The sequence below is a fragment of the Stegostoma tigrinum genome, chromosome 16 (assembly GCF_030684315.1).
Source record: "Stegostoma tigrinum isolate sSteTig4 chromosome 16, sSteTig4.hap1, whole genome shotgun sequence".
NCBI lineage: Eukaryota > Metazoa > Chordata > Chondrichthyes > Orectolobiformes > Stegostomatidae > Stegostoma > Stegostoma tigrinum.
Window position 1 is genome coordinate 45,625,456 of NC_081369.1, and position 14,447 is coordinate 45,639,902.

A 14,447-nucleotide genomic window follows, 5' to 3' on the forward strand; every position below is an offset into this window, starting at 1 on the left:
TCAATCCTAGCCTCTTGCCACATTAAAAGGCTTGTCTTCTCATTGCTAATGGCACTTTTGCCAAACACTTTATTATACACATAAGAACATAAGAAATATGAGTACACTTAAGCCATTCAGTCCCTTGAGTCTGGCCTACTGTTCAAATATTTCATGACTGACCAGATCATGGTCTGAATCCACTGCTTCCTGCCTGGCTCCATAATTCTTTAACTCCATTTATAGTTCCAACCTCTTGTTAGTTTCAGCCTTGAATATGTTCAATCATTGCCATTTCTCTCTGCTAAAGAGAGTTCCATTGATTTAAAATCCCTTCATCAGAAAATAAAATCTTCTTCATGTCTGTGCTGATCAGGAACCTCCTCGTTGTGAAAGTGTAGTCCCGAGTTCTAGATTCTTCTTTCACAATATTGTTGTCCTGCAACTTAAATGCTGAGTCATCATTTCTTACCTTTTTATCAACTTGACCACAAGCAGTTTGTCCCTCTTTTCTTGTTCCAGTCACTTCTGAAAGGGGATCCAGATGAGAAACTACAGTTAGAAAGTTATCAAGCTAAAATAAATGGTGGGCAACTGGAAGCGGCAAATCCCTTTACCCAGCTTGTTCTGAGTGGGAGGAAATCGAAGCATCACATCATGGATGACCGTAGTGAAATGACTTTCCAGTGGTCATGTGGTACGTAACTGAAGAATCTGGAATTTAACAATGTTCTTTTGTTAAAAGCTTTTCAAAGTAATTCAACTTTCTTTTAAACAAATCCTAACTAATTTTGATAAAAAGACAATGACAGTATAGTAATCACAACCTAGCTTGATTTGTGTAAGTGTACTAATTTGCATTGACATATTCCAATCAAATTGAAAAAAGTGCCTTTATCAACATGCCTTTTTGGAGTACTCAATATGTGACCTGACCATAACTCACTATAACAACAGGATTATTACTTTCATCTTTATTGATAGCTCTTGAGGATTGGCTTAATATTCCAACAATTTATCAAACTGTTGACCACCAAGACTACCAAGTCTTTCACCTGATCCATTCATGTTAATTAATCTGTGTCAGTAATTTTAATCATGTAACTCCTCAGCTTGTTTTGTATCCTGAAGTGCCTTCGAGTTAAATTCCACTGTAACTTTAGTATTTCATCTACAGAAATCCCAGATAAATGGTATAAGTACCATTGATATCATTTCTCAGCATATGCAAATTACTGCAGTCAATTAGGAAATTCCCTTTGGAAGTTCATGCTATTTGCTTTACACTTAAAATGCATTGATGAATTATTCTGAGATAGTAAGAACTGCATATGCTGTCATCAGATACAACACAGAGTGGAGCTGGAGGAACACAGGGTGGCACAGTGGCTCAGTGGTTAGCACTGCAGCCTCACAGCGCCAGGGACCCGGGTTTGATTCCAGCCTCGGGCAACTGTCTGTGAGGAGTTTGCACATTCTCCCTGTGTCTTCGTGGGTTTCCTCTGGGTACTCTGGTTTCCTCCCACAGTCCAAAGATGTGCAGGCTAGGTGGATTGGCACTACTAAATTGCCCATAGTGTTCAGGGGTGTGTGGGTTATAGGGGGATGGGTCTGGGTGGGATGCTTCAAGGGGCAGTGTGGACTTGTTGGGCTGAAGGGCCTGTTTCCACACTGTAGGGAATCTAAACACAGCAGGCCAGGCAGCATCAGGGGAACAGGAAAGTTGATGTTTCAGGTCGGGATGTTTCTTTAGGGTTTCTTCGGGGTGTTGTTGATAAATTAGTCTGTCCACATTCCAAAATGTTTTGTCTCCCTGCCGAATATTCCCACCTGACACTATATTAGTTGTCAGTGCCCGTTTAATGTCATCCATGTTTTAAGGTGATTGGAGGAAGGTATCGGAGAAATGTCAGTGGTAGGTTCTTTACACAGAGAATGGTGGGCGTGTGGAATGCACTGCTGGCAGTGGTAGTGGAGTCAGACATTTTAGAGGCTTTTAAGCGACTCTTGGATAGGCACATGGAGGATAGTAAAATGTAGGGTTTACAGGGCAGATTGATCTTAGTAGGATCATAGGTCAGCACAACATCATGGGCCGAAGGGCCTGTACTGTGCTGTACTGTTCTATGTTCTCTGTTCTATGAACTTGGAAGTGAACTTATCTTTACTCACATTTGGGTAATTTCAGAAAATATTGAAGAGTTTTAATCGCAACAATTGGACTCCACTTATCACACTCTCCATCCAGAGCACATCCAGTCTGTGCAGTCCTTCTGTGTCTCAGACATGACTTAATCCATCACAACATATTTCCAGGAAGACGTCCAGGCATAAGAGTGTTTTCTATTAGCCACCAAGCAAGAATTTATTAAAAAATTCACACTACATTTTTAATTTTATCTACATATTTTGTTAATTATTTTAAACAGTTCTATTAGATTGCTCTGACGCAATCTAACATTTTGTAGACAAAAGCAGAAATTGCTGCAGAAAGTCCAAGAGGTCTGGCAGCATCTTTGAAAGAAAGCAGAATGAACTCTTCTTCTAGTGATTCTTCTTCAGAGTCGATTATAGCTCGGAAAAGGTGGTATTTTGGCTGAAGACCAAGATTGTGGTTGGAAAGGGAGTGAGTTGACAGGCAGAGATGAAATCTAGAGAGACAGAATGACAGTTAGGGAAAAAGGGAGACGGATGATAGTATGCTCAAGAGAAAGAAAAGCTAATAATGGGGACCAAAGACCAGAAGGCTGAAAATGGATAAACTGTGCTGAAAGCAGCCCAGGTTATGACAATGCCTGTGGTGTGGGGTTGGGTAAAAGACATAGAACAAGGTGTTCAGGCTGTAAAATTGTCCTGAAGGCCGGAAGGCTTTGCAGAACACCTATTTATTGTCTGCAAAAATGACCCTGAGTTTTCGATTGCCTGCCACTTTAACACACCACCATGTTTCCTGGCCAACATTTCTGCCGTGGGCTTGCTGCAGTGGTCCAGTGAGGCTCAGCTCAAGCTGGTAGAACAGCATCTCATTTCAAACTGGGGACTCTGCAGCCTCCAGGACTCAATATGGAATTCAATCAGCTTAGAAACTGAACACTTTATTCCATGTCCTTGATCCACTCCACACAGACTCTGTTGTCACATGGGCTGCTTTCAGCTCAACTAACCTATTTTCCCCAACTTGTAGTTCCCATTACCAACTTCCCTTTCTCTTAAGCATACTACCAACTATCTCATTGCCTTCCTAACTGTCATTCTCTCTCACTGGGCTCTATTTCCGCCTATCCGCTTGCTCCCCTCCCTCCATCAAACCCTCTCTCCCAGCAGCCTTGCTTTCAATACAAATACCACAATTTCCTTGGAACTATCAGTTCTGAAGAAGAGTCACTGGACTTGAAACGTTAACTCTGCTTTCTCTCCACTGATGGTGCCAGACGTAAAATAAGAAATGTGTATTTCTTCAAACTTCACTGATTTTCAGTACTGCTTGATTAAAATGGGAATTGTAATGTCACTTTTTTTTTGTATCACGCGTGAGTTATCCAGAGCGGCCTGTCAGGTGATCTCAATCGCCACTTTAGGACAGTAGAGCCTATATTTAAAAAACAGCTTTAGACCATGAAAATTGCAGATACTAACTTCAAATTATGAAAGTTACATTTTGATGGTCCATTTTTACTATCACAACACCAGTCATTAACTGAAAGGAGAAACGAAAAAAAAAAATGTGCATGTTAGGAATCAGAAACAAAAACAAAAATTGCAGAAAACACCCAGCAGGTCTGGCACATCTGTGGAAAGGAATCAGAGTTAATATTTCAAATCCAATGATCCTTCTTCAGAAATGTATTAACTGACAGAAATTTGCCAGAAGATCTTATGTTCTTAAACTAGAAGAAACCATATCACATATAACTAAAGCAAGCAATATTAACTTAATGCTCGTTTTTCAAGACTTAGAGTATATAACCATTTTCCCTTCCACTTTTCAATTCCACCTTTATAAGTTATAAGACCTTGGAGTGCATTCATTTTTCCTCCAGAGATGAAATCAAGTATCCATAATTCTCTGGAATTCATATTGATTACTCTGCAGTGTTCCAACAATTCTCTAAAATACATGACTTCAGGGGATCATTCCACTAGTTTTGTCGAAGAGACCCTCCAATTTTCCTTCAATAATCTCATGATTATGGACTTCTCAACCCAAGTTTGGACCTCCACTACATTCTGCTTATGGATTTAAAAGTAAGTTACCCTCCTTCTCCATTGACCTAATGTTCTTTGTTGTGGACTTATACTTTGAAGATTACTGTAGAATTTTCCAGAAACTTCAAGCTAGGCAAATATTCCGACATATTTCCCCCTCATATGCTCTATCTCCAAACTTGTGCACAGGTTCCAGTCCCTTTCTTCTGCAGTAAATGATAAATTGGTATTTTTCTGGTTAAAATGCATCTGGCTAAAATTTATCTCTTTTTCTCCCTCAACTCTTATCAAGCTACAAACTGAACAAAATCAAAGCTGCAATTTTTTTTGATAATCGTAAGAAATTTTGAAAAGTGATCTGCACACTACAATTGGTATTTTGTGAAGGCCTTTTTTCTCTCTGAGTTAGGCAGGCTCCCCCACTATCTGATAGTATGGCCCACTGAAACTGTCAATGGATTATTTTAAACAGGTGTGGAATGGACCAGTAAGGCTTACTACATCAATATAGAGAAATCACAACTCTGTTTCTACCAGCAGTGCCAATGAAAATCTATCCTGTTGAGGGGAAGTAATGGTGTAGTGACGGAAGGATCCCTGATTTCCCTTCTCAAACTTGCCTTCTCCTCCATTCTTTCCCTCCCTCTCTGCTGTCCTTTCTTTCCTCTCCACAGCTCAATGAGTCTCTATCCTCCAAATCTTCTTGACCTGCAAAGTGCCTTTGGTCTTTACTTTCCATGTGCAACAACATGGAGAACCGGCTGCTGTTATTTAAAGCCAAAAGAATCATGGAGCAAAACCTGAGTACTGTAATTCTTTATGCTAGGTTACACTACTTCACACTTGATTTGTCGAGTTAATCTTATCTATAGGCTGCTGTTAAACATATAATAACATAACTTAGTGTTAACGGTGGACTGGTACACTTTGTGGGTTGAACAGCCGTTGAGATAAAATAGTAATGGTTACAGTGAGTGTCTCAGGCTACCCTCAGGTATCATATATTTTTAAATTGATTTTAAAATTCGTACTAATATCTGTTCTGTTGCAAAGACAACGTGCAACTGACTCACATATTAAAAGGCTTAAATTTCAGACAGTAAACCGAGCAACTGCTGTGATGTTCCAATCTATATTAAATTATATTCCTATATTAAACATGAAATGGTAATTCATTATTGTCTGCATGTTATCTCTCTTTGTCTTTTGAAGGTATATGCTGGCCATTATGGGATATTTGTGTGCAAAAGAACCAAATTGTTACAGCTTACCAAGACCTGACCATCCATCCATCTTGCCTACCTCCACCTAATTCTTTCATTTCAATCAAACTAACTGTAAGTAAACCTGACACAATGAACAGTACAGCAGAAAAATGTCTGATCTTCACCAAGAAGAGCAAAAAGGGCATGAATATCAGGTAGGAGAGTCACATTACTGTTTGAACATTACTGTTTGTAGGATGGTTAATGAGTGAGATCAATTTTCCATGCGTAGTTTGCAAGTCATTTTCAGCAATAGTATTGTATGCATTTAGATGTTATATAACTAGGTACCCAGTTTAATTATAGTCCTGGGCCTTGATTCAAAGTGTATTGTCATTATGCAATATTTTGAAGGTAAGGATAACGTCACCAGGCAGATTTCTTTCTTACCTTTTAACAGTTTCCAAGCTTGGTAATGGCACAAAGTCTAGCTTCTTACAAGTTTGCCATCATTTAGAATGTGTATCCTGAATCAAATGAGATTAGAGGCTTCCAGTTCTAGATTTCTTTCACCAATCCTCACCATGCTAAACTGCAATACCAGTTCAGAGTTGAATCCTCACTGATGCACTAATGAACATCCTTGGACATAGTGGTTTCTGGGTATAGTTTATAGTTTCCCATGGAAATTACTAGTGGGTTTTTTGACCAAAATGCATTTTCTTTCTATTTGACCCTTGAAAAGATGATGATAATATGAGCAAAGACATAAGCAACAACATTAAGATAATCTCAGTCGAATGGATATAGTGACAGCAGCCCCAGGTTGTGACATTTTAGGATGCATTGTTGGCTGAATTTTCAAATAAAAACGTTTTGTCCTTTGACATGGTAAGGGGTTATCAGAAGATGTTGCTAGTATACGCAATACTATGGATGGGTTTGCAATCAGCTTTTGCACATGACATTTACCACACAAAATTAGGTGGCATAAATTTGTAGTCTACTCAGAATTGACAATAAGAGTAGGACATAAACATATCAGGCAACTCTGACGTAAACTTCTCTCCATCGCACTCCGATCTTTCCATTACCGTTGGATAACAAAGACAGCGGTTCTCAATCTCACACCATTGTTGACTCCAAAATATTTCAAACTTTAATGAAAATATTTTTTAAAAATCATATTTCAAATTGGGCTTGTTCCTGCTCACAGTCTCATATTATCATAAAACATTTTTGGTGATAATTGTAAAATGATGCATTCAACATAACATAGTGCTAAATGTACATAATATTATTTTTAAAGCAAAGGTCTTAGCAAATCGTAGTGTTTAGAATAGAATTTTACCTCACAGGAGATCAGTTTGTACTCAAGAGGCAAGTTCATTATCTTTGCAATCAATGATAGTATTGGGTAAGAATGTTTGGTTAAGGCAACAAGAACTGTGAGTCTGTGGGAGTGATTTAGTTCAAGAAAAACTCTTTGAGTGACTCCAGGAGATGCAACAAAATGTATGACAGAGCCTGAGGCAATGAGAACTTATTAACAGTGGGATCCTAAGTCATCTGAGTTTGATTGCTAATTTATTAGTAAGCAGCTTTTGATATCTTCAAAATATAACAACCATTTCAGTTTATATAATGCCTCAATATAATGAAATATCTCAAAGTGCTTCACAAGAGCATTATGAAACAAAATAAAACATAACACTGAGATACATAAAAAGGTATTTATGTTATATTTTCATTTAGAATACTCCAGGGAAAAGTAAATACTTTGTTGTGAACTTTAGTTGTCTAACCAAGAGGTGCCCAACCTTTAGGCCGTGGGCCACTTAGGGCCAGCCAGAGCGTAACAATACAGCGCACCAAATCAGGCCAGGCTGGAATTGGGATCGAGATAATGGAACTGCAGATGCTGGAGAATCCGAGATAACAATGTGTGCATCTTGGTGATCACAGCAGGCCAAGCAGCACCTTAGGAGCACAAAAGCTGGCATTTCGGACTCAAAACATCAGCTTTTGTGCTCCTGAGATGCTGCTTGGCCTGCTGTGTTCATCCAGCTCCACACTTTGTTATCCAGGCTGGAATTGGTGCTGTTGCCTTCTAAAACAACAAAGAGCCAGAATCAGCGATGGTAACCATATTGGGCCCAGAGACAGGGGGCATCCCATTCCTAGACTGATGCAAGGTTTGTCATGTGTGCCATCTTGGTGCAACAGGGCATCATTGGAAGTCATCCCAAATGCTGCAGCCATTGGCCGTGTTAATACTCTGGGCCATTACAGGTTAATACATTGTTTTCCTATGAATACAGCCATATTAATGCAGAATTTCTATCCAGTCAGAAAATAAATGTGGTGGACAGGATACAATTAAAAGGAGCCAATTGTTTGTGAAATTTGGAGGTTTTTTTTCATTTATCAAAGTAATATTTAATAAGGGAGGCTCATATGAAAAGATCCCAGTGAGCTCTCAACACATTTTTTCATAATTTCTCAGACAACCTCAGAGAGCTCTCTGACTTGGCAAGTGTAATGTTTTAAATTAGGCAGATTTTCTCTTTTTTTAATCTTCTGGAAACATGCATCGTTAGACTCTATAACCCCCGTAAAAACCAAACTGTTTTAAAGGGATGGTTACGCACATTGGAAAGAAATGAAATCTAATAACAAAAACAAAGTTTCTGGAAAAGCTCAGCAGGTCTGACAGCATCGGTGAAGAAAAAAAATCACAGTTAAAGTTTTTGACCCTTCGTCAAAACTGATACAGATGCTGCCAGACCTGCAAAGCTTCTCCAGCAACTTTGTTTTAGAGCATAGAATATAGAACATAGAACAATACAGTGCAGAACAAGCCCTTCGGCCCTCGATGTTGCACCGACCTGTGAACTAATCTAAGCCCATCCCCCTACACTATCCCAGCATCATCCATATGCTTATCCAAGGACTGTTTAAATGCCCCTAATGTGGCTGAGTTAATTACATTGGCAGGCAGGGCGTTCCATGCCTTTACCACTCTCTGAATGTAGAACCTGCCTCTGACATCTGTCTTAAATCTATCACCCCTCAATTTGTAGGTATGCCCCCTCGTACAAGCTGACGTCATCATCCTAGGAAAAAGACTCTCACTATCCACCCTATCTAATCCTCTGATTATCTTGTATGTCACTGTTAAGTCCCTTCTTAGCCGCCTTCTCTCCAATGAGAACAGACCCAAGTCCCTCAGCCTTTCTTCATAAGGCCTTCGCTCCAGACCAGGCAACATCCTGGTAAATCTCCTCCGCACCTTTTCCAATGCTTCCACATCCTTCCTGTAATGGTTTGTTGTTCCTGAAATTTTCTGTTCCTGATTTACAGCAACTGCAGTTCCTTTGGTTTTTATGAAATCTAATAAAACTGACATTAAATTGATGTATACTAAAAACTGATGAATGTGGTATTTACAGGTTTCATAATGATGTGAAAGTTTCTAAATATACTTTTGCACCCATATAAGGTTATGCTCTGGTCTATGTGGCACATCAATGCAAAAAAGTCGAGCGCCACCGGTCTAGTCACAACAGTTGTAACTTGCAAATGAAACTAATTTATTGAGTGCTACATTTTAGATGCAAGAACAATTGCAGTCCAGTGGACATTTCAAAAAGTGTTACGTTGATTGTTGATTGTCAAGATTGCAAGAATCCAGTTAAATATAATTGGTATAGAGTGAATCCTTCAAAACACCAGGTAAAGGAAAATAAAACTACTAATCATTAAACTATAAAAATATCAGTGCAAATAGAGCACTTTTTAATATCGCAGTTAATCTTATCTTACTTTTTGGCAACGTAATAGTATGCATACTTTTTACTTTAGATCAACCTGCCTCCTGCCTGTAATATCAAACAGGCAAATATTGCTCGGGAATCATTGACCTTAATGCGGGAAAACACAGCTGTTCTTGTCTTGGGACAGGAAGATCTTGTTAATTTTGCTCCTGTATTAAAAGTGAGGGCAGTCGGTAGGTCACAATCAATCTCCTTACCAATCAATCTTGCTTTTAAAAAATGTTAAAGTGAGTAACTATTTGTTGGTGGAAACAGCTCAAATTTAAATCAGCCAAAAGACTGCAAAATTTAATGGTACGGTATAAGTAGAAATATAATCCAGACTAAGATAATAAAGTGTGAAGCTGGATGAACACAGCAGGCCAAGCAGCATCTCAGGAGCACAAAAGCTGACGTTTCGGGCCTAGACCCTTCATCAGAGAGGGGGATGGGGAGAGGGAACTGGAATAAACAGGGAGAGAGGGGGAGGCGGACCGAAGATGGAGAGTAAAGAAGATAGGTGGAGAGGGTGTAGGTGGGGAGGTAGGGAGGGGATAGGTCAGTCCAGGGAAGACAGACAGGTCAAGGAGGTGGGATGAGGTCAGTAGGTAGGCGATGGAGGTGCGGCTTGGGGTGGGAGGAAGGGATGGTTGAGAGGAAGAACAGGTTAGGGAGGCAGAGACAGGCTGGACTGGCTTTGGGATGCAGTTGGGGAAGGGGATGAGCTGGGCTGGTTGTGTAGTGCAGTGGGGAGAGGGGACGAACTGGGCTGGTTTAGGGATGCAGTGGGGGGAGGGGAGATTTTGAAGCTGGTGAAGTCCACATTGATACCATTGAGCTGCAGGGTTACCAAGCGGAATATGAGTTGCTGTTCCTGAAACCTTCGGGTGACATCCTTGTGGCACTGCAGGAGGCCCATGACAGACATGTCGTCGAAAGAATGGGAGGGGGAGTTAAAATGGTTCGCAACTGGGAGGTGCAGTTGTTTGTTGCGAACCGAGTGGAGGTGTTCTGCAAAGCGGTCTCCAAGCCTCCGCTTGGTTTCCCCGATGTAGAGGAAGCCACACCAGGTACAATGGATATAGTATACCACATTGGCAGATGTGCAGATGAACCTCTGCTTAATGTGGAAAGTCATCTTGGGGCCTGGGATAGGGGTGAGGGAGGAGGTGTGGGGGCAAGTGTAGCATTTCCTGCGGTTGCAGGGGAAGGTGCTGGGTGTGGTTGGGTTGGAGGGGAGTGTGGAGCGAACAAGGGAGTCATGGAGAGAGTGGTCTCTCCGGAAGGCAGACAAGGGTGGGGATGGAAAAATGTCTTGGGTGGTGGGGTCGGATTGTAGATGGCGGAAGTGTCGGAGGATGATGCGTTGTGTCCAGAGGTTGGTAGGTTGCTATGTGAGAACGAGGGGGATCCTCTTTGGGCGGTTGTGGTGGGGGCGGGGTGTGAGGGATGTGTTGCAGGAAATGTGGGAGACGCGGTCAAGGGCGCTCTTGACCACTGCAGGGGGAAGGTTGTGGTCCTTGAAGAACTTGGACATCTGGGATGTGCGGGAGTGGAATGCCTCATCGTGGGAGCAGATGCGGCAGAGGCGGACAAATTGGGAATAGGGGATAGAATTTTTGCAGGAGGATGGGTGGGAGGAGGTGTATCCCTCTCCCCATTCCCCTCTCTGCTGAAGGGTCTAGGCCCGAAACGTCAGCTTTTGTGCTCCTGAGATGCTGCTTGGCCTGCTGTGTTCATTCAGCTTCACACTTTATTATCTTGGATTCTCCAGCATCTGCAGTTCTCATTATCTCTGATATAATCCAGACTATATGTTTGTTTGAAAAATCTGATATGTCTAATTTGTATAATAAGACGCTTCCTGTGGTATGTGTTAAATGTGCTAATGTACAGAAAAATCACATCACATCAAGCTGTGCTCATACATGAGATTCAAGACCTGTCACGTGCAAAGACTGTATTGGTCAGCTGTGAACTGAAACTTGGCTCTTCGGAGAAAAAGTGGCACAGATACATCGGAATTAAACTTTGATGTGGCACACAAGATAACCTTCTTTCATGCTCGGGTGGTGCAGTTATGATTTCAGTAGCCAAAAAACAGAAGTAAAAGTCAAGCTTGCTGATTTGCATCAGTTTATTAAACTCACACCTGTACCTAAATTTTCCTTACCCTTCATTTGTTTTGCCACTATTTGATGCCCTGGCCTTATAAGTTTCACAGGAAGTGTCGATGTGTTGTCTCCAAAAGGTTTGCTGAATATTTGTCTCCCTATTGCTGACTCTCCCTTAATTGTTGTCAGGACATTAAATTTCACTGACATGCATTTTCTTTCCTTCTCTTCTTTAACCACGAATGATTATTAGCTGAATTCTATTCTTTGTGTTTCTTCAACCTCTTTTTCACTAATACACTGAGTAATATAGACAGAAAGAGCACCGAAGAGTGTCAACATGGGCAATTGTTTTCTGATTTTGTGAACCATTCTGCTCCTGAGGTGCATTACCTGATTATTCTATTTGCTGAACATCACAGGGAAAATCTGGAATTGCTACGGTATAAAATATGAAGGGTGTGCACTGGCACTCGGCAAGCTGGCCTGGTATGGCTGGTCAAATGTTGTTTAGGATCCTAATCTGAAACAAGTCTGCCTGAGTTTGGTCAATTGCCTAATTTTTCTAGGCTTGGTTCCTGATTGTCTGGTTACATATACTTTGAAGGTGAAAGGCATTCAGGAAAATGACTTTTGATAGTTGAAGATAACAAGTAAAAACCAAAAGAACTGCGGATGCTGTAAATCAGGAACAAAAACAAAGTTGCTGGAAAAGCTCAGCAGGTCTGGCAGCATCTGTGAAGGAGAAAACAGAGTTAACATTTCGGGTCTGGTGGCCCTCCCTCAGAACTGATGGTGGCTTGGAAAATGTCAGTTTATATGCAGAAAATAGGGAGGTGAGTAGGGTAGGGAGTAAATGATAAAATAGAGCCCAAAGAGAGACAAAAACAGGTAGACAGACAAAGAAGTTGCTAACAATCTGGCTGGGAGGGTGAGTAGTTGTTAATGGGGACTTAAAGTGACTAACAAAGCGGGTGTGTAGTGTATTAATGTATTCTTTGTCTGTCCAACAAGGTGTAGAGCTGGATGAACACAGCAGGCCAAGCAGCATCAGGGGAGCAGGAATGCTGACATTTCGGGCCTGGAACCTTATAGAACATTACAGCACAGTACAGGCCCTTCAGCCCTCGATGTTGTGCCAACCTGTCATACCAATCTGAAGCCCATCTAACTTACACTATTCCACGTACGTCCATATGCTTGTCCAATAACGACTTAAATGCACTTAAAGTTGGCGAATCTACTCCCATTGCAAGCAAAGCGTTCCATACCCTTACTACTCTCCGAGTAAAGAAACTACCTCTGACATCTGTCCTATATCCTTCACCCCTTAATTTAAAGCTATACCCCCTCGTGCCCGCCGTCACCACCCTAGGAAAAAGGGTCTCCCTATCCACCCTATCTAACCCTCTGATTATCTTATATGTCTCAATTAAGTCACCTCTCAACCTTCTTCTCTCTAATGAAAACAGCCTCAAGTCCCTCAGCCTTTCCTTGTAAGGCCTTCCCTCCATACCAGGCAACATCCTAGTAAATCTCTTCTGCACCCTTTCCAAAGCTTCCACATCCTTCTTATAATGCAGTGACCAGAACTGTACGCAATATTCCAAGTGAAGCCGCACCAGAGTTTTGTACAGCTTCACCATAACCTCATGGTTCCGGAACTCGATCCCTCTATTAATAAAAGCTAAAACACTGTATGCCTTCTTAACAGCCCTGTCAACCTGGGTGGCAACTTTCAAGGATCTGTGTACACGGACACCGAGATCTCTCTGCTCATCTACACTACTAAGAATCTGACCGTTAGCCCAGTACTTTGCATTCCAGTTACTCCTATCAAAGTGCATCACATCACACTTGTCCGCATTAAACTCCATTTGCCACCTCTCAGCCCAGCTCTGCAGCTTATCTATGTCTCTGTAACCTACAACATCCTTCTTCACTATCTACAACTCCACCGACCTTAGTGTCGTCTGCAAATTTATTAACCCATCTTTCTATGCCCTCATGCAGGTCGTTTAAAAAAATGACGAGCAGCAGTGGATCCAACACTGACCCTTGTGATACACCACTAGTAACTGCTCTCCAGGATGAATATTTCCCATCAACCACCACCTTCTTACAGCAAGCCAATTTCTGATCCAAACTACTATATCTCCCACAATCCCATTCCTCCGCATTTTGTACAATAGCCTATTGTGGGGAACCTTATCGAACGCCTTGCTGAAATCCATATACACCACATCAACTGGTTTGCTCTCACCTACCTGTTTGGTCACCTTCTCAAAGAACTCAATAAGGTTTGTGAAGCACAACCTACCCTTCACAAAACCGTGCTGACTATCCCTAATCAAATTAATCTTTTCTAGATGATTGTAAATCCTATCTCTGTAACCTTTTCCAACACTTTACCAACAACTGAAGTAAGGCTCACTGGTCTCTAATTACCAGGGTTGTCTCTAATCCCCTTCTTGAACAGGGGAACCACATTTGCTATCCTCCAGTCTTCTGGCACTATTCCTGTAGACATTGACAAGTTAAAGATCAATGCCAAAGGCTCGGCAATCTCCTCCCTGGCTTCCCAGAGGATCCTAGGATAAATCCCATCTGGCCCAGAGGACTTAACTATTTTCGCACTCTGTAGGATTTCTAATATCTCTTCTTTGTGAACCTCAATCCCACCTAGTCTGGTAGCCTCTATCTCAGTATTCTCCTCGACAACATTGTCGTTTTCTAGAGTGAACACTGTCGAAAAATATTCATTTAGTGCTTCCTCTATCTCTTCTGACTACACACACAACTTCCCACTACTATCCTTGATTGACCCTAATCTTACTCTCGTCATTCTTTTATTCCTTAAATACCTATAGAAAGCCTTAGGGTTTACCCTGATCCTATCCACCAACAACTTCTCATGTCTCCTCCTGGCTCTTCTGAGAAAATGATTTTTTGGCCTGCTGTGTTCATCCAGCTCTACACCTTGTTATCTCAGATTCTCCAGCATCAGCAGTTCCTACTATCTCTGTCTTTCTCTCTCTTTGGGCTCTATCTTATCATTTACTCCCTACCCCACCCACCTCCCTATTCTCTGTATATAAATTGACATTTTCCCAGCCACCATCAGTTCT

General features: G+C 41.3%; 1 protein-coding gene across 1 annotated transcript in view; it reads left to right on the plus strand.

Moving 5' to 3' along the window:
* pkd1l2a (polycystic kidney disease 1 like 2a) overlaps positions 1–14,447 on the plus strand; it is a 137,283-nt gene that overhangs the window by 44,869 nt on the left and 77,967 nt on the right. Inside the window, exons 11-14 of the mRNA XM_059651537.1 lie at positions 502–676; positions 5,398–5,605; positions 9,005–9,125; positions 9,255–9,399. Coding sequence (XP_059507520.1) covers positions 502–676; positions 5,398–5,605; positions 9,005–9,125; positions 9,255–9,399 — 649 coding nt within the window. The remainder of the gene's footprint in view (positions 1–501; positions 677–5,397; positions 5,606–9,004; positions 9,126–9,254; positions 9,400–14,447) is intronic.